General features: G+C 41.1%; 1 protein-coding gene across 1 annotated transcript in view; it reads right to left on the reverse strand.

Moving 5' to 3' along the window:
* The window catches only part of USH2A (usherin), a 375,630-nt gene that overhangs the window by 19,618 nt on the left and 328,727 nt on the right, over positions 1 to 27,285 (reverse strand). The window contains exons 61-64 of the mRNA XM_034060823.1: positions 15,530 to 15,757; positions 13,222 to 14,738; positions 11,880 to 12,201; positions 2,554 to 2,763 (exon numbers count right to left, since the gene is read on the reverse strand). Of these exons, the coding sequence (XP_033916714.1) occupies positions 2,554 to 2,763; positions 11,880 to 12,201; positions 13,222 to 14,738; positions 15,530 to 15,757 (2,277 nt within the window). The remainder of the gene's footprint in view (positions 1 to 2,553; positions 2,764 to 11,879; positions 12,202 to 13,221; positions 14,739 to 15,529; positions 15,758 to 27,285) is intronic.

Genomic DNA, 27,285 nt, shown 5'->3' on the forward strand with positions numbered 1-27,285 from the left:
CTCCGAATCACCTTCGACCTGCTGGTCACACTCCTCTTGATGCAGCCCAGGATAAGGTTGGCTTTCTGGGCTGTGAGTGCACACTGAAGCTGGCTCATGTTCATTTTCTCATTGACCAACACTCCCAAGTCCTTCTCCACAGGGCTGCACTGAATTTCCTTTTTGCCCAACCTGTAGCTGTGCCTGGGATTGCTCCAACCCAGGTGTAGGACCTTGCAATTGGCATGGTTAAACTTCATGAGGTTGGCATCAACCCACCTCACAAGTGTGTCAAGGTCCCTCTCAATGGCATTCCTTCCCTCCAGCGTATCAACCGAACCACACAGCTTGGTGTCATTGCCAAACTTGCTGAGGGTGCACTCAATTCCATTGTCCATGTCAGTGACAAAGATATTAAACAAGACCGGTCCCAACACCGATCCCTGAGGGACACCACTCGTTACTGGTCTCCAGACAGATATTGAACCGTTGACCAGAACTCTTTGAGTGCGACCATCCAGCCAGTTCTTTATCCACCGAGTGGTCCACCTATCAAATTGATGTCTCTCCAATTTAGAGACAAGGATGTTGTGTGGGACAGTGTCAAACGCTTTGCACAAGTCCAGGTAGATGACATCAGCTGCTCCACCCCTGTCCATCACTTTTGTAGCCCCGTCATAGAAGGCCACCAAATTGGTCAGGCAGAATTTCCCCCTAGTAAAGCCAAGCTGGCTGTCACCAAGCACCTTGTTGTTTTTCATGTGCCTTAGCATGCCTTCCAGGAGAATCTGCTCCCAGATTTTGCCAGGCACAGAGGTGATACTGAGTGGTCTGTAATTCCCTGGGTCATCCATTTTCCCCTTCTTGAAAATGGGGGTTATATTTCCCTTTTTCCAGTCATCAGGAACTTCACCTGACTGCCATGATTTTTCAAATATGATGGACAGTGGCTTAGGAACTTCATTCGCCAGCTCCTTCAGGACCTATGGATGGATTTCATCAGGGTCCATGGACTTGTGTACATTCAGGTTCTTAAGATGGTCTCAAACCAGATCCTCTCCTACAGTGGGCCCAAGGTCTAAGTTTTCACAGTCCCTGTGTCCGCCCTCCAAGGCTTGGGTGCTGCGGTCAGAGCCTTTGCCAGTGAAGACCGAGGTAAAGAAGCCATTCAGAACCTCAGGCTTCTCCAAATCCTGTGTAGCCAGTTCTCCTGAATGCTTCCGGAGGGGGCCTACATTGTCTTTAGTCTGTTTTTTAGCCGCTACATACCTGTAAAATCCCTTCCTATTATCTTTAACATCCCTTGCCAAGTTTAGCTCCAATTGGGCCTTAGCTACTTTGTATTCAAATGTCCATGGTGCGGGGCAAGCCTGTTTGTTAGGAAACTCCTACACCCGTCAAGGGAGACCTGGCACTTCTGGCAAAGGAAATGGTGCCCTCACTCTGAAACTGCTCACAGGAACTGCCACTTCACATCATTGCTGCGATCATTTGCAAGTATAGCTCTTTAAGCCAAAGAAATAAAAGGATGCAGAAAACACCAATGAAGGGCAACATCTGCTCCCATTTGGCAGTATGGGATTTAGCAGAGTGCAGCAAAAAACAGGAAGGAAAGAGTCAAGCAAGCAAAGGGAATCACTCTGGCTCAAAGCCAGAGCCAAGCCAGCAGCATGGCAGCTTTGAGGGGATGGAAATGGAGGCACCAACCAGATGAACTGGCTGAATCAGACACAGACACAGACAATTGTATTGGGTGGAATGAATGCATAAGGTTCAATTGGTAGGGAGCTTAAGCTCACAGACAGGACTGATCACATGGTAAGGAGTCCCTAATACTTCCAAGCTGAGCTAGGTGGGATAAGGGAAGCAATACTATATAAATGTTCACCTACTTTTACAAAACAGATAGTGTTATATAAAAAAAGTATTCAAGTAAGTATTTTGAACTGATTTGGTGGTAACTGTTCCGGGCACCTTCCACAGTTCTAACCTTTCCCCACATCTCCCTGTTTTATAACTCTAATGAAGCCCTGCAGGTTTCCTAAGCTAAGACTGTAATTTCTGGACACCTAAGAGTGTCTAGGCTGAGACTCCAAACACAGAAAAAGTTGTTTGGCTACTTGCACTATTCTTCAGTGCTTTACTATGAAATACTTCTCAACAAGAACAGTTTTAAGGGAAGCTCAGGTACAGTACTTTCTTCTCAATTTCAAATCCAAAGCACACAATCATTTTCTAATCCTGCAGTTACCACCTGCACCATTTGGAATGGTGGGACCTGTCTTGGAAGCATTTCGTTTGGACAGTACTCCTGAACAATAATTCTGATTTCCATCACACTGTCACAGCACATTACCATGTCAGAAGTGTTTAATGGTGAGGTTAGTTTCTTGAGAAGCAAGTTTAGATGAATGAAAGCACTGGTGGTACTTTAGCCAGAAAAGAGCATTGCAGAGCATTTAATGAGAGGAAGACAAACTGTAATCAACAGCAGCAGCTTTTGAGGACAAAATTGTCAAAGCTAGAAAATACAAGCTCAGATGGAAGAACAGAAGCAGCGTTAACAATACTCACCACCACATCAGTCCCTCTGGTATTATTAGAAAACAGCCTATAGATACTGATAACCCCATTTGGCTTGAGAGGGGGCCTGATGTTCACCACAGCCACCGTGGATGCCACTGTGTCAAAGAGGGGAGCTCCCAGACCCTCTGGAGGTGCAGGGCCTGTGCGGCAGCGGGACCAGCCGCTGGGTGTCCGTCCTGCTGAGTTCACTGCCCAGACCTTTGGGACACAAAACCAGAGACACTGTTAAGCACCTGAGCCTACAAAACATCTATGGTTAGCCAAGGATGCTGCTGCTGATGAAAAAGACACAGTGCAATAACTCCCACGCAGAACGTCCCTTGACTGCCACCCAGCACCAGTGTTGACCCAATGACCCTCTAACAGAAGAGTAGAACTGATACGTTTAGGGAAAAGAAGCAGATTTCATGTCTCAGACAGTGTGTGCTCATGTGTGCACACAGTGTGTGCTCATATCTGATCTCCATGTTGCCACCATGCTCATAGGACTCCTTGAGAAGCTGTGATCGACAGCGCAAGTGTTTTCAGAGGACATCTGAACAAAAATACTGATATCCAGTCCTGCTTGTTTCTCCCTTCTACACACTTTCTTCATGTATGCAAGCAGCCCTAGTGAATTCAGCCTAGCATTGTGTGAAAAGTTATCTCCACCTTGACTGAGTCACACAAGCCAAACTCTGGTTACTCTTTAAAACTGGGAAGTTTTACAGGAACATCCCTCTTTTAAAATCATTAAAGTATCAGTCACCTGGCAACATTTTCAGTAACCTGCAATATAAATAAAGTCCACTGAAATATATACTTAAATCAGCAGCTCTGATTTACTTTCACAACATTTGCTTACTGCATGAGCACAAAGGCAACAGCTTCAGTTCCAACAGTTTAAAATTGAGCAGCTTGAATTAGGCCTGATTAAACCCCACGTGTCTGTATGAACTATGCCTACTGATTTTGTCAGCTACCCAAAACCAGAGTGATCTGCAGACTACATAAAACTCAGCACTTATTAAACACACTCTCCAACAAATCTGCATGAAAATTAAATTTTGCTTTCATCAAAGAGTGAGTAAACATATGGAAGGATGTATAATCTTATTTATCAAAAAGCATTTGTATAATTAAACACGAATATCATAAAAGGTTGCCTTAGGTCGCTATTTGCATGAGTAAGTCATTTGTAGGATGTCAGGTACAATAGACAGAATAGATGGATGCATGAGTGTATAGGGTTAAATTAGGCTCAATATTAGCCAACCACATAGTGATCAATCAGAATGATAGATCTAAATGGCAATACAAGAGGACTGTCTGAGTGATTTTTAGTATAAGTATTCCTTAGTAAGCTTTCATGTTGAGCAGATCTAACTACAGTAAAACACATTCTTATGTGATCTACTCTGGGCAGAGGTCTTGGGACTATGCCTTAATGAAAAACAGGAGATTTAGAAATAAAAGAACTTCAAAACTGTCCCTGGAGTCCTTCCAGCTTTCAGTGTTAAGTTCCAAGACCACAGGAAGATTCACAAGGAGCCTGGGGAAGCAAAAAGGCCAAAAAGCACCACAGTGCCTTTTCATACTGTGGTTCTGCCAATTAAAAACCCAAAGTTCCTGTCTGATCCCAGCAGCACTGCCCAGTGAAACACTATTTAAATATAGATGATGCCCTGCGAGGGCAAAGGATTTTCATTTTCAGTGAAATCAGTAATATATCTCCATTGTGAACTTTTCATAAAGACAAACTCTGTTCATTTTAATGCAGCAGGTCAAACCTTCTATCTCGGTTCAGTTCCAGCCGCTACAAAGATATACCCACAGCCATTCATTTCAAGGGGCGTATTTCTTTGTGGAAAGAATAAGCTACATATGGAAAGAGCAGCTCTGGCATTGACTCAGAACTGACCTGAGCTCCAATACTTCAGTTAGTTATATCCAAACTGTGGCCTTAATGAGCATGGAGCATAACAGTGTTGGACTTGACCTGCAAGCAAGATGTCCACAGCAAAACTGAAGGCAATGGCTTACAACAAAGGTTTCTGGTGTATCACAGGAATTCAGCCTCAGAATGGGACCCCCCAAGAATTTTGGAGGGTAGAGAGATGCAACTTACTCAGGAAGCAGATGCCTCACTGAGGGTTGGATGGAGACATCCAAACATTCCCCCATGAATCCTTCTCCTATCACCTGTGCTTATACTTTGTCTTTCAGAAAATAAGCTTTATTTCAGCAAACAAGGGCTGTTTCTTTCAAAACACTGTATTTGAACACAGGAAAAAGGGATGCTCATCCTCTTTCATAAGTGATTAAATGACTCCTTCAGGAGTCAAGTAATATAGGTTTAATCACATGTTCCAGTGGAGGTAGTCAAGCCTGCCACTCCCTCTAGAGTGGGAATGCCCAAGTGGGCATGGAATGACCCATCCTTGTACTTGGGGTGCTCCCGGTGCTCCCTTCGGAGGTGTTCCACATGCACACAAGGAAATAAATGTTGACTGGGCAGAGCACAAGCAAGCGGGAGTGGATGTGGTTCCCCAGTCCTGCCCTTCCTTAGGGATGTAGGAGTGAGCTGAAACTATGGTACTTCCCCAGACACAACATGCCTATCTCTCCTGATAAAAGACCAAAGTCATGGATGCATGTGTGTGGGTCTGACAGAAAGACAAATTCTGAGTATCTAAACTCTGGATTTACGTTGGCCTAAGATGGATTACCTCAACTCCTTCTCCTTCTGCTCAACCATCTGTAAAAGAATGTATAGGAATAAAAATATTTCCCTTTGAGAACTGCAATCCAAGTAAATCCTGGTCAGTGTTTGGAGACTTAGAGCAGTAAGTGGCCCAGAACTGACTGAAAATGGAAAAACTGATGTTTAGCCCTTTCTTTGCATGAAGAAATAGGAGAGCATGGCAACAGAAGCCACAGTGAGGAGTAACTGTTAAAATCAGAGGCTTGGTTATGGTCCCTCAAAGAATCACCACAAAATGGCAGGGGGGTTGGAACTAGATGATCTTGAGGTCCTTTCCAATCCTAACTATTCTATGATTCTATGATAATGGTCACAGAAGAATGCTATTTCCTGGTTAACTGAAATGTCAGTTTGGACTTTTGTAAAAAGCTTTTTGGGTTCACAAAAATGCCTTCTAAATTGTGGGTACAATCACCACCAAAACCAATATCTAACTGCAGTCATATGGAAGTGTAAACAGCTTCATAGGCAGCTTGTACCTGCTGCTTGCAGTGTAAGAAGAGCACGCACAAGAAGCTATCACATCTCAAGGATGGCCTGAATGGCGAAACACAGACCAAAGAAAGCCAACAAAAGTTTCTTATAACTTGACTTTCTGAATATACTGCCTCCAAAAGCATTAAGTCTGACATCATAGTGCATGGCTTAAGCACCCTGTCTAAAGATGTGCTGCTGTTAATGGCTGCACTGTCCCAAGCAAGCCAGAAGAGGGTCCTGAAATCAGCTACATCAGTTACTATTTAAACACTTTATCGATCTGCTGGCCCCAGGCCCAGGATGCACTCTGAAGTGGAGCCAGAGAGGATGGGAAACTTCTCCATATATTCAGGGGACTGAAGAACACAAGTTACAGGCAACTAGGCTTGGGGTTTTTTCCATCATAAATGAGCCTTCACAGATTTCTGCTCCTGGAATAATCCAGGAATCTGCTTCTGGAAAATCAGCCATTGCTCAAAATGAATACAGGATAACCTCAAGGTTCATTGGCACAGGAAGAGGGGGAAAAACCTATGAGGAGTAGGAAGGGGAGTGCTGAGAAGATCGCCACAGCCTCATCACAGTAAGCCCAGCCTGGTCCAACTTAGTAAAGCTGAGCAAAAACTCCCCCCAGAAGGGGCAACAAAAACACAACAGCCCGCAGGCATAGATTAAAACATATTATGGTATTGTAGATGCTGACAATTGAGGAAGCCTATTACATGACTTGCTCCATTCCTGAACCACACAGGTTCATGTGCTGTAATGCTCTTGAAACCCAGATTCTCACTGATGAAGCTATGTTTTAAACTGAAAAAGACATTTGCTTTTATCAAATTGAGACAGTATGTGAAGGTATTTATTCCATGTAAGACGTACTAATGGGAAGTGAGGGAAACAGCCAGGTATAGGATTCCACAGCTCCTTCAACACTGCAGCAGAGGAGAAGAAAAGTGATGGTGGGCACTGTGGCCTCGCCATGATGAAAAAGGGATGATGAAGAAGCTGCCAAAATAAAGGCAAGGCAGAAGGGTAGATGGTCTTATTCATCAATCACTACCTTCCTTTGGCTTTGAGCACTGCTAAGAGCTGTAGGACAGTTAAGTACTGCCATAGGTTCTGGAAAACTTCAAGGTCAGAGCAAGACTTTCATGTAAGTCCTTACTCCTGTGTGTAGGAGTCATATATTGACTTTGGTCTCTGACCTTAGGGCACCCATGGGCCACACACATCTATGTCAATGCTGGTCTTTGCTAGAAGGATTTTTGGCGCACTACTTGGCACATGCCAGGAGAGACAAACAGCAGCAGAGGAAACTTTGTACCACTCTCTTCTTTTTAGTTATTTCATGGAGGTTGCAAAGACCCAGCACTACTTTGAGACTTTGCTTTGGATTTCTTGACTCAGATTTGTTCAGTTTCTAACCCTACATGCAGAGTTTTCACAGTATAATTCTTTTCCAAGATAGAAAGATATTTTAGGGGTATATAAGATACGACAATGGTAAGTTAAGAAACACGGAACCCAACTCTCAGATGTGATCAATCAGCAGTCTGCAAGAAAACTGAAGAGACCATAACCTTGGCTGGTTAAAATTGGTGGAAACCAGAGCAGTTCCCTCTTACCATCAGCACCCTTCACAAGTCTTCCTTCTCATCAGAAATGACCGGCTTGCAGCACAAGTAATTTGGAGTTATTTATGCAACATCAGCACAGCTCAGAGCACAAAGCTTGTTCACCAAAATCTAGCATTCAGCATTAGGATAATGTATTCACATCAGTGTCAGGCAGGTATTAGCAAAGTAGAAAGTTTCAGAAGTGGTTGCAGTCTATGGGGGACAGAGCAAAAAGGCAAAGGGAAGAAAGTATACTCATAGCCACAGGTACAAAAAGGTAGTGAACAAATGTGTGCTTTCTGACTGCCTATCCTCAGATCCATACTTTTCCCTCCTCAACATTATTAGCATCCTTAGGGAGGACATAAACCTATAATAGGATAGATTTTAGGTCCAGGCTTCTAGCACTGAGATAATTTGAGCTTCTTGACATTGCTATTCATCTCCACTCATCAAATGCTCATAATAAAACTACTAAACCCATTCTGGGGAAGGGAAAGACAACAGGCAAACACTTTGGGATGTAAACAAAATGAGCAAATTCTAAAGGAAGCTCATTTCATGTAACATAGTATAACACCAGTGATTAATAAAAGATGTAAACAGGTTTAACTCTAAAAGGAAGAAAATGAAATAATTTGTTCCTATGGGTATATGAGATAGTTACCAAGCTCCCATGAGAGAGATAAGCAGATATTAAAAGGTCTTTCCAATACCTGTAATGGCTAAGGGCAACAGCTAATTCAATAGATTCGATCAAAATCACCACTTCTTTCTCCTCTTCTGATTTATTACTCTGGCTGTAGTTAGTCATCACTCATTTCAGTTTTCAGCAGTCAGAAATTATGCTTCATAAATAAAAAGATACAATAAGGGAAATCATATCAAGTCATCTACAGCCCTGGAGAGTATTTTCCCCTGGTATTCACACTAATGTCTTTTTAAGGGATAGCTTGCCATGGTTTTGAATATGTCAGAATCACAATTTATCAAGAAGGGCCTTGCAAGAGTAGTGTTGCAGCAATCTCACGAGTAATTTTGGAAACAAACAAATCCAGACATATTGAGTTAAATGAACAAAAAAATCAAGTTTTCTTCTTTGATGTTTGTTTAATGTTGGTTGTTTGTAACATTTATGCACCTGAATTTAGGATGGTATTCACAACAGAAATACAGTGCCTGAAGTGGGGCTTAATGAACAAAATCACATGGTTTCAAAGGCCCTTCTCCCTACTGTGTATCCTCTACCAGGAGAAAGGAAGCATCTCATTCTGCAAAAGGGTATTTAGAGTGGGTATTGTCAATATATCAGTGAACAATGTGGTTCTGTCTGCTTTACTTCTCAGAATCTGAGGTCAAGCTCAGTAGCCTAATGCAGGTGTAGTATGGGAATCTCCCTTTACTTGGAAGCAGGGAGCATAACAAATCTTGCAGGAGAAAACACTCTTCCAAACAAGATGAAGAAGGGATAACAAGCAGGGAGTGCAACATTTTATTTTATGTCACTACTTTGTAGTGCATCTTTCTGTCAGGGACACAAGAAGAAATGGTAAATTAAAATGATGAAAAGGAGCCAGATATGAGGGATCTTACAAATGGGTGACTAACTATCACTGGTCAGTCAGAAAACCAGTTTCTCTGTGTTTTAAGCTGCAGAAGTCGGTTGTCAGTAACTAAAGCACAAACTGGAGTTCACCAGTGATTTCACAGGCTGATAAACCAAGTGTCATTCTTGTCATCTCTGAAAAGTGACCAAAGAGTGCTGGCATATTCTGCTCTCCATGTAGTTGACCTTTCCTTAATTATCATGACTTTGCACCTCTTTTATCTCTCCAAAGCCAGAATATAACTAATTTTCTCCTTGAGAGTCCAATATAGAAGATTTAGAACATATTTTTCCTGCTATATTTTGGGATATTTCCTAGACCCTTCACTTGGCTGCAGCAACTGAAGTGTGAGAAGCATGCTTTACAAGCAAGAGGGATGCTGTGCCTCCCACAGTGGCTGTCTTGTGCACCAGATAGTCCTCCCAGAGAATAAACCTTTGCAGGAAGCCATAAAACTTTCTGAACAGGGACAATCCTACTTTTTTTCTTTCTTTTACATATTCTGTGCCTGCCAAATGGAAATAAGGATGTGTCCTAGACCAGGAAGACATGAAGACATAAAGACATTAATCTAAAGAAGCTACCTAAAGTACACTATTAAGCACAATTGCAGGGGAGTGACACTGCACTTGGCTGGAAATCACACTGAGTGCTCTGCTTTGCAGAACAGCACTAACTGTCACAAGCTGCTGTTCAAAGGCGCCTTTACTTAGCTGGAAAAACAGGTCTGTTTGTATAGGTTGCTATACCATCCTCAATAATTCCTGAGGAGGGCCTACACTGTTTCACATATATTCCAGAAATCAGAAGATTACACTCACAAACACATTAGACCTCATGAATTATAAAGTCAGGTGTTTTTTTTTCCAGGAAATCATGCAATTACATCAGTTCAATACAGCTGAGGATCTCAGGCAGCATTCCAGCAAATATCCAAAAGGCCAGATGCTCTAGAAAATGCAAATATCTACATCTATGAATAGAAAAAGATCTAAGTAATTATCTGTGAGTGTGGGACAGTAAGCACCTTAAAAACACACTGAAACCCACCAGCTGCTAACAAACTCATGAGTCTGGCCCCTAAAGAATAAAAGTGCTTCCTTGAAGAATACTGACCTAAGTATTTAGGGGGCATAGTTCCATTGACCAGCATGAATTTCCAAAGTCACTTCATTATTTCTGAAAGTGCAACTTTTGCATCTCATCTTACAAGCCCCAAATATTCAGCTAAGGTTTCCAGAAAAAAACACCCTCAAAACACCTAAACTCCAAAATCCTGTCTTCAGATCCACAGATCAGGGTTCATTGAACTAAACTCAGTATCTCCAAAAACACTGGAGAGAGTCCCATCACAGCATTTGTATTTCATCTGCATTCTGCTGGAGGAAATTCAGTTGCATTTAAAGTTTTATGTCCTGCAAACAAGCCTCAGACGCAGAGACAGCAGAATCAATATCCAGTTTAAGTGAAATATAAATCTGGGTTTCATCAGCATAATAGCAAAAGCCAAGCCCTATACTTACAAATAACTTGTCTCACAGGCGATATAAATTGTCAACAATGGAGTGGCTCACAATAGATCCCAGAGGGCTGCTGTAAGTGACATAAGAAGAAGACAAAACACGTGCATGCAAAAATCTCTCATGGTGAAATAAATAGCCACCAGGAAAAAGAAAACCAAACCAAACCAAAATATACCCAAAATTATTTAGGGTGCCCATCAACAGCTCAGCCTGTTTATGGAGTAGATCCAAGATAAAAAGCAAATTCTTGAGTACAGCATGACAAACCACATGAAACTAGTCAATATCTAGTTACAAACTTTTTCTCCAGAAAGTCTCTGTGGTATTAGTTCCCAAAACACACACCATCTGACTGAGATAACTGAAAGTTGGTGCAACTGAGAATATTGCCCAGCCAATACAATCTCACAGCCTACAACTTCAAACTTGGGATGTTTTTCTTTATCTAAGAAAGATTCTTAACTAATAAGAAGAGCTTAGGTCTGCTGAAATGTTTGCTATCTCCTCAATCCTGTCTGTGCTTGTATTCACATTCTTCATAGATCATGTCTAAAGTAGGAAGATCTGGTCTAAAGATAGTTCTGCTGTAAGGAAACTACAGTAAATGGAGAGCAGACTTCACACTGTTGTGGCCAACAGATGGGCCCTACACGGGCATTACAGAAAGCTGGGAGAAAGAACTTGAAATCTTAATATTTGTACATAGTAGTGTATGATATAAAAATGGTGAAAAACATGTAACTTTGACATAAGAAGCAGTTGCAGGTAAAAGAATGGCAGAACTGATCTCCTTGGTTTATAGTAGCCTCATAAGAAAAACAATAGTAAAATACCAATGTGCATGAGAAGTAACACCAACCATCAACAGCAAATTCACTTTTGAACCACCCACAAAAACTGCTTGTGATCCTAACATCCGATTGAAAGAGAAAACAACTGCAGTCCCTCATGATGTAAACTTCTTTAGATAACAAAGTAAAAATGAATTCCTATTAGACTGGGGGAGGATGGAAAAAGAAAGACAAACTAATGAAATGAAGCTACCTCCAAAGAACCAGAATTTCACACTACTCACATAAAGCTCTGGAAAATACATAAACATTTAACATGCAAGAAATACAGGCACTTATGGTAAGCTAAAGGAAAATGAACGCTGAATGAATGTATTGCTTGCACAAAATTATTTTCAGCTTCTCAACTGTTTAAAAGACATTAAAAACAGTCATTCCGGTTTCACAATACTATTAACATTAGAAATGAGATGCATATGTCCATTGTAAGTGTAAAGTAAGGTTCTCAAAGTGTACTGAAATCATAATCAGAGCTGCTAAATGGCTTCAGTTCCCACCTGATATTCATATTCCGTGTAAGGCAGCAACTTGTCATCTCTGAAGGAGTTTGAAGAACCATTGTAAACAAGTGCAAGGTCTAAATTTATATGGGCTTGAGTTGTTCGTCTTCTGTACAGTTCATAGTATAAAATCTTCCCATTTGGCTGCTGTGGACCAGTCCACAGGACTGAAGAAGTCATCTGGAAGCCTCCAGCTGTGGTCTGTACTTCTATGAGAGGGGCAGGCTGCTGTGCTGGGGGTGCCTCCAGTGTCTGCACCGATGTCCACTCACTGGAGGCACAACCCAGCTCTGTGCAAGCTTGGAGCTGTACTTCATACCTTTGGGAACATAAATCAGGAACGATGTGATTAAAACACTGCAAATACAAATGTAGGATGTGTGTGAGATCTGGAGGATTTCTTAATTTCTCTTGATCTTTGGCATTTTAGTAAGAAAATAAATTGTATGAATGCACAGATTATAGGCTGTGCCTTGATTAGCAAAAAACAAGAACACTCTTTTTGACTTCACATGAAATCAAGTAGGATGAAAAACATCGTTTTTCATTTGCTTGCTTGTTTTTCTCACAGCAGAGATACCATCTGCAGGAGTTGTGATCAAAATGATTTTGATTTTTATATTAATCAAATGATGATTCATTGGAGGAGATTATTTGGGTATCGTTCAAGAGCTATAGGTCTTTATTATACTTCACTCTTATTAGTTATATGTAAATAGTACACAGATTTATCAACCATGCAACACGCAAATTATGCCTACACAAATACATAAGGAAAAATCAGGTAAATAAGAATGAGTGCAGAAGATGATAAAAAGATGTACTTCAGTATACACTGTGTTCTTTCTGTAGCAGAGTCCGGTACCTTCTTTCAGGGTTTAGCTTTCACTTAAGCACAAGCTGCTTGTTTTCAGCTCAATGGAGTGAGAGTCACGGTGTCACTCCATTAATCTTAGCTCAGCTACACTGTGAATGGGCTAGCAACAGGCCTTTGGTGTCCCCACACTGAACTTTGTCAGCTAAAGCCCTGTTTACTATTGAACGCAGACATCTTGCAAGATACACAAGTACAAGATTGCAGGTTTCGGAGTCTGTAACAGAGTGCTGAATTACCTCTCGTATTAATTACGATCTAAATCAACCCTATGCACTTCAACGAGACGATATATAGTTGGTATTACAATAAATTGACAGAAATATCCTGGTTTTATTATGTGCTTTTTAGGAAACAAAACCCCATTGTCCTGACTATCTTTTTAAACAAGGTGGTTTAGCTGCCTGCCAGTCCACTGAATTACCCTGCAGCATTTATTCAATAACTGAGATCTTCCAGACTTACCTACTGTATGGTTGTAGCTCTGTCACTATGTACGAACGCCTCAGAAAGGAAACATCAGATGCACTTAAGTCAACAGTTTTCTTGCCTGTTTCAGCAGGCTTGTGGATCGAGATTGTGTAATTTCTAATGTCACCATTTACTTTGATGGGAGGATCCCAGGCCACCAAAATCTCCTTTGAGGACCATGCCTGCAACCTAGGAGGCAACATCCCAGATGGAGCAGAGGGGTTGGTTTTTATCTGAGCTGACGGGCTGGTCACACTCCCTTGACTGTTATTTGCAGTGACAGTGTAACTGTACCCCATGCCTGGAAGTAGGGTGAAATCGAGGTACCGAGTTTCCAGACCTGAGTAAACAAGTACACCATCCCTCCTTAGATCATAGCTTGTGATTTTACCATTGGGGTTAGCTGGAAGTTTCCATGTTATTTCAATTGACTCTGAGCCCATGGCAAGCAGCCTGGGAGCTTCCATATTTAGTGGTGGTGCCTCCATTGTCATCACTGACTGGGATACACTGGATGTGCAGCCTCCTGCGGTACAGGCAACCAATGCAAAATCATACTGCGTGTAAGGCTGTAGATTAGAAACCAACATATGCAAACTACTGCCAGAATAATATTCCTCGTTGTTTAATTTCAATACATACTTGGTAATATCTCCATTTTGTATTTGGGGAGGTGCCCAAGATGCATTTATCTGAGTGGCACTGACAGCCCGCAGAGATGGTGGGTCCACTAAGGCAGGAGCTGCTTCCGGTGTCTGTATTGTAGCTGATTCACTGGTAGAGCAGCCTCCCATTGTACAGGCAACTATCATGTAGCTGTACATTGAATAGGGCAGTAAGTCTTCATCCGTATAGTTGAAAGTAGCAGCATCAAAGCTGAAAGGATAGAGAACATCATTCTTCAGCAGCCTGTATGACTGAAGAATACCATTGGGCTGTTCTGGGGAGGCCCATGAGATGAGCACTTTGTGGGGGTTAATTGATGCCAAGGATAACGTCGGGGCAGCAAGACCTTTTGGGGCAGTTTGACTAGTCTTTGCCGCTGTCCAGGAGCTGTCAGTGTAGCCCGCTGCATTCCAGGCGCGTATTTTATATTCATACTTTGTCCATGGCTGTAAACCTTTATCATTATATATAAATGTCTTACTTTCAGTGTTATATTCTGTGAAAACAATTTCATCTTCTTCTGTTGTTGCTCTGTACCCTGCAGCATTTTCTTTTGTGCATTTGTGAATAACTTCATAACGAATTATTTTCCCATTTGGATTAATTGGCTGCAACCAGCTCAGTTCAATGTTGGTAGCGTTCACTGCCTGGATTACAGGTGCCATCTGAGATGCTGGAGGTGCTTCATCTGTTCGGATGGGCTGGGGTGGAGAACGGGTGCAGCCTGCTGTGTTGCAAACCTCCAGCATGAGTGTATAGAGAGTATAGGGCTCAAGGCGCCTGAAGAGGAACTGTCGAGATAAACCACTGTACTCCAGGTTGTCATCACTGAAAATATTGTAGGTCTGGTGAAAAAGAAAGAAAAAGGTTAAAAATAAAAAGGCAGGGAGGGAATAAGGGACAGAAAGCAAGATAAATGAGAAAAAAAAATATAAATCAACAATTTTTAGTCAATAACTAGTAGATGAGGCACCTTAACCTTTGCAATAGGATAAGAACTATTAACCAGTGATTCAGAAACTCCCTTCCTTCCTAGTGACACTCAGCACACAGCCAGATCACTGACACAAAAGGAATGTTTTGATCCTGTTTTTGTGATGTTTCATTTTGGATGCAGTAATAAATCACTTAGTGACAGTTTTCATTATATTTGTTTGTTACCAAGTTTCATTGTGAGGCTCTCATGGGCCAGCACAAAGCTTCCTGCAGCCTAACTCTAGAGAAAATCTCTTAAGACCCTCAGAATGAACCCCTCTAGTTGCAAATATTGCAGGTAAATGTTTACATTCAGTTGAAACCAGTGAGCTAAAAGAAGTCCCAGATTTCAGAACAACATTCTGTCAAACCCAGATTTTCTAGAAATCCATTTCAGTGCATGTATGATGTATGCCAAGATCTTGTGCATAGTTTTCTATACATTAAAGGAACAATCTGGTTCACAGTCATGGGGTAGCACATGAATGCTAATACTCATTTAATATAACCACAAGCAGAGAGCGCTCATAGAGGACCTTGTGCTTACATAGGACTTCTGTCTTATTTTAAAGTATAATGCTTTGGATTGAGTAATTTTCAGCACAAAATGTTTTAATTTGATATCCAACATTTTCTGATCAAGTGTCAAGATGAAGATTACCTTAATCACACCATTGGGCTGGGAGGGCTCTGACCATTTGAGCAATAGAGCCCTGCCATTTTCTTTCTTTTCCACAGTGAAGTTGCTCAGGCCACCAGGTGAAGCTTCCAACGTGCGTACAGATGTCCAGGGGCTTGAAACCTGCCCGGCGCTGTTTACAGCTACGACACGAACATGATATGTTGTGAAAGGTTTCAATCCAAATAAATGAGCCTGATGCTTTGTTCCCTGAAGTAAGAATACAAACGTTTGGGTTAGTTAAAAAAATCATCAGTATCTGTTGTTCATGCCACTTGGAAAATGAGGTCTCAGCTCTGGGTTGCTTCTGACCACCCTGCAGAACACCCCACCTGATTACTGGGATTTTTTATACTTTTATGGTGGGTTTTCATAACTGAACCTCAAAAATGAACTCTTAGGCTTTAAAAAAATTATCTGTCATTATGGTAGAGCCTTTGCAGCTGACTCCTGGGGAGTCCAAATCTCAGCTAGCAAACAACTTACAGTTCATTCAGCACATGTCTGAGTGTTGCTTAACACTCAGATGGGAGTGCCCAGTACTCCAAAGTATGCAATGTATAAACCTGTGATATATGAGTGATTCCTGCCCCTACAGAATCCTTACACATCTTGTGTGTAGGCATGACATTCTATAGCCATGCTGTCTTGTTCTAGCTACTTAGAGCATTGTAATCTGTACAGACAACAGTGTTTCCAAGAGCAGAGTTTCATTTCCTTCCTGAAAATAAACCCCTTTCTTTTTAAGAAGGGGAGAGGGAGGGAATAAGATGGATCCTATGTTCCAGCCTTGTAAAGATGTCAGATGAGATAGTGTCATGAGGTAAGACAATTGTGCAGCAACCTGCTGCCTTACAAAGCACCCTTCCTGTTTCTCCTCGTTGGAGGAAGCAGCCACACTACTGATGGGGATGCAAGCAAAGTGGGTGAGACACTTCTGGGTGCCAGGGAGGAGACTGGAGGAGTACGGCTATCCATGTATCCCACCAGGCTCTGCCAGGGCGCTTCCACTATGCCAGACCACAGCCCAGCACAAGGGCATGTGTGAGGATGCAGACTGAGGGACATCAGCCATGGCCAGAAGGCGGTACTTCAATTGCAGCTCATGCCTGATTTATCCAGCTAACCCCAAATAGCGTCTGACACAGACCTGAAACAACTCGGATATGAGGCAAAACGAGCCCTATATCAAAACAAGCCTTCCAATCTAGGCAGGAAGGCGATGGAAGAGTACTGTTATTCACTATTATCACTGCCATGACAGACACCTTGTCCAGCAAAGAACAGGAGTAACACGTTTCAGGAGGAGACTGTTCATGTTTGTCTCATTGGAGGAGTGATGAAGAAAGCAGTTCAGGTGATCACTGCTATATTTAATCTCAGGTTTAATGATGCTTTTGCATTAATTATATAGCTCTCAAGAAAGGGAGTACAGGAATGCAGGTTCCTGCAGCAACAGCTCAAGTCAATTTCTGTTTCAGTAAGTTATATTAAGTTGTTAAATGCTAACATTTCCAATTGTTTAATATTTAAACATTTGTTAAGCTATCAGACTCAGAAACAAATTTTAAAGAAATATTAATTTATTTTTTAAATATTAAAAGTTAAGAGCATAAATATTTAAATAGTTATTTCCTCACAACGAGTTAGTCTTTTAGATAAATATTGCACAGCATTTGAATGACCACTATGAATATTAAATCTGAAGATGCCACAAGTACAGATTTTAAACATACTTTTCTGACAAATGATTCCTTTTTCTGTTAAACAGGACAAACACTAGCAAGATTAATAATGCAAAAAAGTGTAATTCTTTGTTAGGAATTCCCAGTCATCACTGCCAAAAAAGCATAAGCTCAAATGCAAATAGCAATCACCTCAAACAGATTATATATGAAAAAGCTCTGGCTGCTCTGGGACATTTAGAGATATCTTTTGTCATAAGAAACATGGAAAGCATGTGGGCTATAAAGCAAAAACATATGTATATTGTCAATAGCAGCACCTGTTCAATTACAGTTTATTTCAGTATGGAGAATTTAGTTCAGCCCCTAGATGGCAATACTATCAAACACTTTTTGTAACACGAGTACTTAATGATTAACAACGTGTGCTCAGTCATCCAACATACTCAAGGCAGCCATTAAAAAAATAACAAAACTGATTTCATTATAGATTCTTTTAATAAACATTTATGGCTTAGATCCTTGAAAGTGGAAGCGTTCAAACTGCCATAGCCAAAAAACCCTATACAGACAAATGTAAAATTATGAACTCTGGGTTAAAGAAGAGAGCTCAAATTGAAGTTCATGCTTAGCATAAAAATCTGGCATCAGAAATCATGTTGGCACAAAACATGATTAAAATTAGCTTTACAATTGGATGTAGTCTGTATTAATAGTTTTTATGAGGACAGTTATCTATTAGATTTTCAAAACAGAACTTTTAAAAGCCTAAAATTTGCATCCCCCTTTTCGGGATGGGGACGGGAGGAAGAGAGCACACAACATTAAATTACTGCCCCTGAACTGCTACATAGAGGCTCTCCGAAGGTACAAATGCATTCTAACATACATCATAAAAAAACAATGGCTCCACTTTCTAATCAGCTGCATCATCAGGGTGGGCTTTTGTGACAGCAAGGCTACAAAGCACTTGATTTCTTTTCTTGATCAGAAAACCAGCAGTTTCCATCACCCTCTACTATTTTCCCACTAAACCCCAAGATTTAATTATTTACAATCCTCACCACAATTTGAAATGAAACAAGGATGGAGGGATTTCCTTGCCTGCAGTTCATCATGTTCTCTGGAGACTGCTAACCCATTCCTTCCAGGGATGATTTTTATCCCTGGTTCCTGCAGATACTTCTTGAAGAGCAAATGGTTTGCATGTATTTTTACTTTGTTTTGGTTTTGAAGTAAGCTCAAGGGATGTACTCCCAGAATAGAGAGTGATGGTTTCTCCCCTTGCACTGCTGCCATTACCATTTGTGAATTTGCTCAGCTCAAAGGCTGATGCTGAAAAGAGGATGGATGGCAGCCTCAGTGCTTCATTTTAAGCATTACTTTATGCCTTCCCATGACACTTTCAGCCTAGAAATACTGTCCTGCTGGAATGGTCAATTCAGGATAGCAAATCTGCCTTGCATAGGATAGCACAGTAACCTTATCCTCAGCGGACAATGACACAGCCTTAAACAGGAGCAGAATCAAAATCATTGCCTGGAATAGTTTTTCAGTCTTTGTCTACAGAGCCATGAACTCATATATCCCATTTTTACACACTGCTAACAGTCTGGATCTCATTCACCACTAAAAGCAAACCAAAAAATAAAACTGTAATGTTAACATTAAGATGTGCATAGACTGTCTGACCACAAAATCCAATGGACAGCAAGCCTATGCCCTCCTTTCTCTGTCTCCTACTGCAAAGCATTCCCACCTATTCAGTCATTAAATTAGGAATAATCCAGCAAGCACTTAAGTTTAAGGCCCATCCTTTCTATGCAAACACTACAGAAAAGGCCAGTCCTCTTCAATTGTGCAGCCCTGGCAGCACCACCACCACTCCAAGGAGGACCACAGAATCACAGAATCCCAAGGGTTGGAAGGGACCTCAAAAGATCATCTAGTCCAACCCCCCTGCAAGAGCAGGGTAACCTAGAGTACATCACACAGGAACTTGTCCAGGCAGGCCTTGAATATCTCCAATGTAGGAGACTCCACAACCCCCCTGGGCAACCTGTTCCAATGCTCTGTCACTCTTACAGTAAAGAAGTTCTTCCTGATGTTAACGTGGAACCTCCTATACTCCAGTTTACACCCATTGTCCCTTGTCCTACCACTGGATATCACTGAAAAAAGCCTAGCTCCATCATCCTGACACCCACCCTTTGCATATTTGTAAACACTGATGAGGTCACCCCTCAGTCTCCTCCAAGCTAAAGAGACCCAGCTCCCTCAGCCTCTCCTCATAAGGGAGGTGTTCCACTCCCTTCATCATCTTTGTGGCTCTGTGCTGGACTCTTTCAAGCAATTCCCTGTCCTTCTTGAACTGAGGGGCCCAGAACTGGATGCAATATTCCAGATGTGGCCTCACCAAGGCAGAGTAGAGGGGGAGGAGAACCTCTCTTGCCCTACTAACCACACCCTTTCTAATGCACCCTAGGATGCCATTTGCCTTCTTGGCCACAAGGGCACATTGCTGGCTCATGGCCATCCTCCTATCTACCAGGACCCCCAGGTCCCTTTTCCCTTCACTACTTTGCAGCAGGTCAACCCCCAACCTATACTGGTACATGGGGTTGTTCTTCCCCAGATGCAAGACTCTACACTTGCCCTTGTTGAATTTCATCAAGTTTCTCCCTGCCCAACTCTCCAGCCTGTCCAGGTCTCGCTGAATGGCAACACAGCCTTCTGATGTGTCAGCCACTCCTCCCAGTTTAGTGTCATCAGCGAACTTCCTGAGGGCACACTCAGTTCCCTCATCCGGGTTGTTGATGAAGATATTAAATAGCACTGGTCACAGCACCGACCCCTGAGGGACTCCACTGGTCACAGACCTCCAGCTAGATTCTGCCCCATTGACCACAACTCTCTGCCTTCTTCCTTTTAACCAGTTCTTGATCCACCTTGCTACCTGATCGTCAAGCCCACACTTCCTTAGCTTATCTATGAGGATGCTGTGGGAGACAGTATCAAACGCCGTACTGACATCAAGAAAAAAACACATCTACTGCTCTACCATCATCCCTCCACCTAGTTACTTCCTCATAGAAGGCTGTAAGGTTGATCAAACATGACTTCCCTCTGGTAAAACCATGTTGGCTGTTCTTAATGACCCCCTCATCCTTGATATGCCTAGAGATGGAGTCAAGAATAAGTTGTTCCATCACCTTTCCAGGGATGGAGGTAAGGCTGACCAGTCTATTACCCAGGTCCTCCTTCTTGCCCTTCTTATAGACTGGTGTGACATCTGCCATCCTCCAGTCCTCAGGCACCTCTCCTATTTCCTACGACTTACCAAAGATGATGGAGAGTGGCCTAGCAATGACCTCCACCAGCTCCCTCAGCACCCGTGGGTGCATTCCATCTGGACCCATTGATTTATAGATGTCCAGATTGCATAGCTGATCCCTAACCCAATCCTCATCTACCAAACTCCTCCTTTGTCCTGACTCCTTCTGGGCCTATAGGAATCTGGGGCCCCTGGGGAGAGTCTGCAGGAGTAAAGACAGAGGCAAAGAAGCCATTCTCTCTGCCTTCTTTATATTCTCTCTCTCCAGGGCACATCTTTGTGTCTCCTGTGTAAAATGCTTCCAGTGGCAGCACAAGCTGTTAACAGCAACAAATACACTCTTCATCTAATTCTAAATCTTCAAACTGTAAATTAGGATAAAAGTTATTTAAAGTAAAAATCTTGTTTTAACACATTTTTCAAAAAAGAGAACACAAATCATGAATAATGTATTGGTAAAGATTTGCTTCAGATTGCATTTTTGTTTGTTTGTTTTTTAATTCATGAGCACAGAAGTCACTTAAAGCCTGGAAACAAATTAACATAGTCTTTCATGCCATTCAACGGCAGCAGCATCCATAATACAAAGTGCCTGCCTGCCTTCCTCCCTACCTCTTGGCCTTCCTCCTGTGCATCGGCAAGGCTTTGCAGTCTTCAATGTTCGATGATTTTACACCACCTACTGTGATTGCTTTTGACTACTTGAAGTTCCCCTAAGGTGGGAAGAGGGTCAAGAGGTCTTTGTAGGTTGAAAATGATCAAAAATCAGCATTGATCTGTAGCTGTCAATAATACTCTGCACAAGCGGACTCCTTGCACAAATGTTTAAACTGCACACAAGTACACAACCTAGTCATCTTTGAATCTATTGATCTGATGAAGCAGCACTTTCCAGTGGTGTTGCTCGGGGCTTTTCCTCTTTTTTCCAAGGCAGGCCAGCTTACCCAGCTTCTCAGGTCTCAGGGCATGAGCTCAAAATGTGACAGATATATCAGAAGATCTCTGAGCTACAGAAAAGCTGCCCAAAAGGGAGCTTGAATATCTGTTCCTTCTTCAGGGGTAATCATCAAAACTCAACAAGTCATTAGCAGTCATATTAAGGTTAGGTTTTGGTTTCTTCTCTCTCCTTATCTTCTCTTCACCCAGTAATGTCTATCTGGCAGGTAGCTGGCTCATTCTTTCTGTGAGTCTTTAACCTCAATGCCATCAGACACTATCACACTGCTAACAGTAGTAGTAGCAGTGCAGGGATACAAAATTGTTCTTTCATAACCCACAGGTATAAATGGTGGGAAGACAATTCAGTATGACTTTCCCTTGTCTACAGAGGCAGAGATGCTGAATTATCCCAGGACAAGGAAGGAGAAAGCCATGGTCTCCTGGCAGTGAGAACGTTAAGTCCAATCATTTTCCAATGCCAATTTTCAAACTCTCCATTAAGGACGTCAAACAGATTCTTCCACAAATGACAAAAGTGACACTAAATACTTGGGGTTTTACTAAGATACTCAGTTTATCTTCACCTTTGTTGTTATCCTCTTATCCAGTTCCCCACTGAACCCAAATTCTTTACATTTCTGCACTGGGAGCACTTTCGACTTGACACTGATGTTCACTATTTCTTAGCCCCTGCTTTAACCCTAAAAACTGCATTAAGTTCATATTGAGAAACAATCCCTAACTTGTCCTTTAGGTTGTTTACCTTCTCAGGCTTATATCATGCACACTGTGTCTTTTTCATTTAAAAAATCTATTCTACTCTGTTTCTAAAACCTTATGCTCAAGTTCACAAGGATATAACTTATGGATACATGAGTAATCTGAGTCCCCTCCTGTAGCAGTGTGTACTGGAAATTATTCCCATGTTAGTACTGAAAAATCTCAAAGGTGAGGCAAACAGAGACCAAAGTGTTCTTCATTGATAAGTAGAAGGACAGGATGATGCTGTGTCTGTAGTGTTAACAAACCAATGAAGCTGGTATAAACATCTACTGCATGTGCTTCAAAGGCTGTCAGAAGTGATGAAGATTGTTGGAAGAAGTAAACAACCCCCGGAGACCACCACCACATTTTTGTACGCACTTTCTAGAAGAATGATGTAATACATAAGTAGCCTCATGTATATGCATGTATGTACATAATGAATATGTATGCTTAGTGACTATATAAGGATGGCTTGTTTAGCAATCTGGGGACACACGTTAGGAGGAGCTATCGCCTGTGTCTTCCAGTGCCACAATAAAGAATACCTGCTTGTCAACTTGAAACTCTGTTGGTGAGTTTGTTCCTGGAGTTTTCTCCAAATCATTGTTTTACCCAAAATTATTTTGCCTAGGGGTGACCAGAATTTCCATTTTTACCAGAAATTTATTATTTATTAAATTATTTTTCTTCCAATTTGTGTATTTTTTTCAATTTCACTCTTCAAATTTTGCATTTTACGAACTTTGAATTTCATTTTAGAATTTAAAAATTCCCTTTCAACATGTATTTTTCATTTATGATCATTATTACATAATTTTACCAACAGACCTTCAATAGGAGTAAGATGTACCACACTGGTGATACTTTTTTATTATATATACCATAAAAATTATCTTATATCTGGTGTATTAAATAAAATTTTTTGGTTTTCAACTTTAAAAATGTTCACATAATTTATTTCTAAAACAAATGGTAGCTTTCACATCAACACCAGAGTCATCTACCCTCTGTGACTCCATGTTCCTGTCCTTTCTAAGAGTACTATGCTAGCAGTTACTTTTAATAAGAACACTGTTTCGTACAGCACATAACTGAATCATCAGTTGTGTGACTAGTTCTACGTGGGCCTGTGGATTATACCAGGGAGAAAACTATAGAAACAGCAGTAATCCAAGTTTAAAACATTCTGCAAACAACAACAATTAATACCTGATATAGAACTATTACACTGCAATTCATTTCCATCCTTTCTGACAGAGCATGTAAGGAGCTGTGAATTGCATGTAGCTGAATCAGTCACAAAGAAAACTGGGATGCTTTGCAGATTAAAATGAAATTAAGTACATTTAGCAAGCCACATTCAGTAAGGGTGTTGGTCTTCGGGTAGCAGTGAACTTTCAAACTGCCAACAGTGTCTCACTTTTGTGACTCCTCTCTTCTCCTTTCATAAGGATTTAAAATTCTTCAGACATTACTGAATGCCACTTTCTCAAAAATGTATTCACATCTGTATGTCTCATTGGTACTACAAAATACTGAAATCCAAAAGGCAGTTTTTCTGCATGTCTAAAGAGATCAAATAAACCAAAATATCAATGACATGACATTCCACTACAGACATCATCTAGAGGACAATGTCAACATGTTTTCCTAGCATTAATATTTTATTTCCAACAATACTCACAAGACCTACTGTATGATAACCCATAGTTTTCCACCTTCTTTCTTCCCCCTCCCGCCCATTTTTCCACTTTAAACCATATTTATTATTTCTTTGCATGAGAAAGTGATGCTGAAGGAAAGAAGCAGCCCTCTTAATAAACTAGATACCTACTGAGACTGTATCTGAAATAAACAGCATTCAGTTTTTGCTTCAGATTCTGCCTGTCTTATTTTGAAGAGGAAGTCTAGCTATTCATATCTAGGAAAAAGCATAAAGTATCATTCAGGTTAAGTAAGGATGGCAGATTTGAACTGACCAAAAACATAGTTCAGGGAAAACACTTACATGCTTTGGGGAGAGCTGATGTGAGAGAGGATAGAGCCGATGCATCAGCAAAGACTTTATGGTATATCAAACCCAGCATCATATCAAAACAATGGCAAATCCATTAGGATTGAGCTGGGAGGTTTTTGTGGTGTTGCAAATTCACACACTGAATAATCTAGGATCTGCATAAACTCATCAAGGCATTGCAGCACTTGCAATTTGTTGAGTCTGCCTTCATCACAGGAAGAATTGGAATGAATGATCCCTCAGGTGGAGCTTTATAAAAGGGGATAGAAATGTGTTTTCAGGGAAGGTAAAAAGCTAGGAAAGATAAGCACACAAACTGGCTGAGGTTTGGATCTCTACATTACAACTAGTGCACTCATAAAGCTGAATTCCAGGAATATGTTTAAAATAAGTATCACATGTAGTGTTCCTGCTGAGCAGCAACTTTCCATCCACTATTTGTTAAGATTTCGGAGCAGTGTTCTCACGGATTTGTTCTATGTTGTCTATCAGCATGGCAAATGAAAGAAAAGACACTACTGCTGTAAAACAGCAGCTAGAGCCTAAGGGTTCAAACCTGCAAATGGTAGGGGGTACATCCCTTACTATGAAGCTTTAGGGGGTTAATGTTAAATTTTTCCTAACACCATAAACCATTCGACGTATCGGCTGATGGCCAGAATTAAGTTAGATTCTCTTGTGAGTACAAAAAATCTGGACTGCTACATCCATGCAGTGGGTGTCTTCTTTGTCTCAAATAGGTTTTGTTTCTTTTTCTAGTTATGTCTGGATTGGCAGATGGTTTACAGAAGGGCTTGTGTCATTTTAAACCAATGTAATGAAATTGGGAATATTTTTGTAATCCATAAAAATGTATTATTTATATACCTGAACCTCTCAAGGTATTTTATAGCAATCAGTTTTGCTCTGCTGTAGAAAGAAAATGCCCTTGTCATTATCAAATGTTTTGGCTTTTGGTTTAATTTGAAGTTCTGTTTTTCAAGCATTCACATTGCTCCTCTATGACATTTGTGACTCCATATATCTCTGCCATAAACCATCTTCTGCATCTCCTTTCAAATTCTGAAGAAAAGTGGCTCTGAATGCTATAAAACTTCTCCAACCTGATCTTAAAATGACCTGAAGGTTTCTGTTTTCTGTCAAATCTGAAAAAGACAGTTTGGCTGTTGTTTTGGTGAAAACAGAGGGGGAAAACCCCTTAATTTTCCCCTATAAAATTTTTGCCATTGTACAGCTCCACAGCCATAAAACAGGGCAAGAGAAATGTAAACAGGAAAAAGAGTTTGAAGCAAATCTGTATGGGTCTTGTACAAGGACAATCTGAATCTTAACATAGATTGCAGGTGAATTCCCACATCAGTTTCTTTGAAAATGCTACTTGATGTCAGTTGTGCTCCACAAAATTAAGACATTGCAGTTATATATGACTTTTCATCATTGGATCTCTCATCATGTTACAAATATTAATTAATTAAGTCTCAGGATATCCCCCTGTGTTACTGTGTGCAGCTTCAGGAAACTCATTATTATTTCAGCTCCCATTTTATACAGGTACAATAAATGTGTCATATCATTGTTCAGTGCAAGCTTACTTTATTCTCTTTTCTCAATTATTCTGAATCCTTTTCTCTCTTGCCCAACACATGCAAAAAAAACCCACTTGTAGCTGCTGCTAAGCAGAGGAAGATAACAGCCTCAATGCAATTTACAGTTTTAAATCCCTGCTTTCTGCCAACACAATGGGAAATAAAAGCAGCATTTGAAAGGAGACTAACACGTTTTTACTTCCTACTGTTTTATTCTTTTTTCCCTGCACTGTACTGAACAGTCCCAGCTTTTCATTCAAACTTTGTCTGCTACGTGTATAATCACTTCTGAGGGATATTAAAAGGTAAGCACAAACAATTTACGCTACATTATAAAGGCCAAAATTTAGTCTAACTTAAGCTGTCATTTTTAAGCCTAACCAAGAAGTATATGAAACACTACCTCTTGAATGTCTTGCCTTCATCAGGTGTTTCTTCCCTTAATGCTTTACACTCCCTACAAGAATATGTGCTCTCCAAATAAAAACTCTCTCTTCTGTAGCTGAAAGTTCAGCCTATCTTCTGATTATTAGCAGAGGATATTGATTAGACTGTATTCCTCAGAAAAGTACAGCTCCTCATCAAAATACTGACAAGTTCAGCAGAGATCTGACTTTCCTCCCAGAACCTGTGGGTTGTTCCCCAAGTTTGGAGTAGGGGATTGCCACAGGGGATACCTGCCCCTGCTCGTCATAGCAACTACTGGAAACCTTCAACAAGTAGTCTGAAAAGTCCCTATGGCCCATGCTGGTAAAAGGAACAAAAACCTTGTTTTCCCATTGCAGCTGTTATGGACTTCACTGTAGATTAAAGTAATGAGGTCTGATAAAGTTTAAGTTTATACTGAAGAATTAATGTCTTGAAACCAAGTGAACTTGGTGGATGGATGAACTTTCAGATCCTCCTAGGACTATACGGATATAATTCGCTCTAACTTAAGCCTCTTCAGGCACACCATTGGGAAGAAACTCACCCTGACACAGCATATGAAGCTGTGTCTGCAGAATGCTCATTCCTATATTCTATGCTGTCAGACCAACACACTAGATTTAGAAATGTACACAGAAAAGTAGACAGCTAAATCTGCTGCAGCGTGAACAGGAAAAGCAGCTAGCTAGTTTAACTTTTAAACATTAATGCGTAAATAAGACAGAGTATTTAACCATGTCTTTTCATGTGGTTACACATTCATTAGTCCTTTCTACTGTGGCTTGGGCTTCTTATGAAAGGCTGCTGCCAGAGGAGAAGGTCTGATCTGCTTATAAGGATGCTGGTGAAGGACTATTCACTAGGGACTGTAGTGACAGGACTAGGGGTAATGGGTTGAAACTTAAACAGCAGATGTTTAGATTGGATATAAGGAAGAAATTCTTTCCTGTTAGGGTGGTGAAGTACTGGAAAGGGTTGCACAG

The sequence above is a fragment of the Melopsittacus undulatus genome, chromosome 3 (assembly GCF_012275295.1).
Source record: "Melopsittacus undulatus isolate bMelUnd1 chromosome 3, bMelUnd1.mat.Z, whole genome shotgun sequence".
In the NCBI taxonomy this organism is placed as follows: Eukaryota; Metazoa; Chordata; class Aves; order Psittaciformes; family Psittaculidae; genus Melopsittacus; species Melopsittacus undulatus.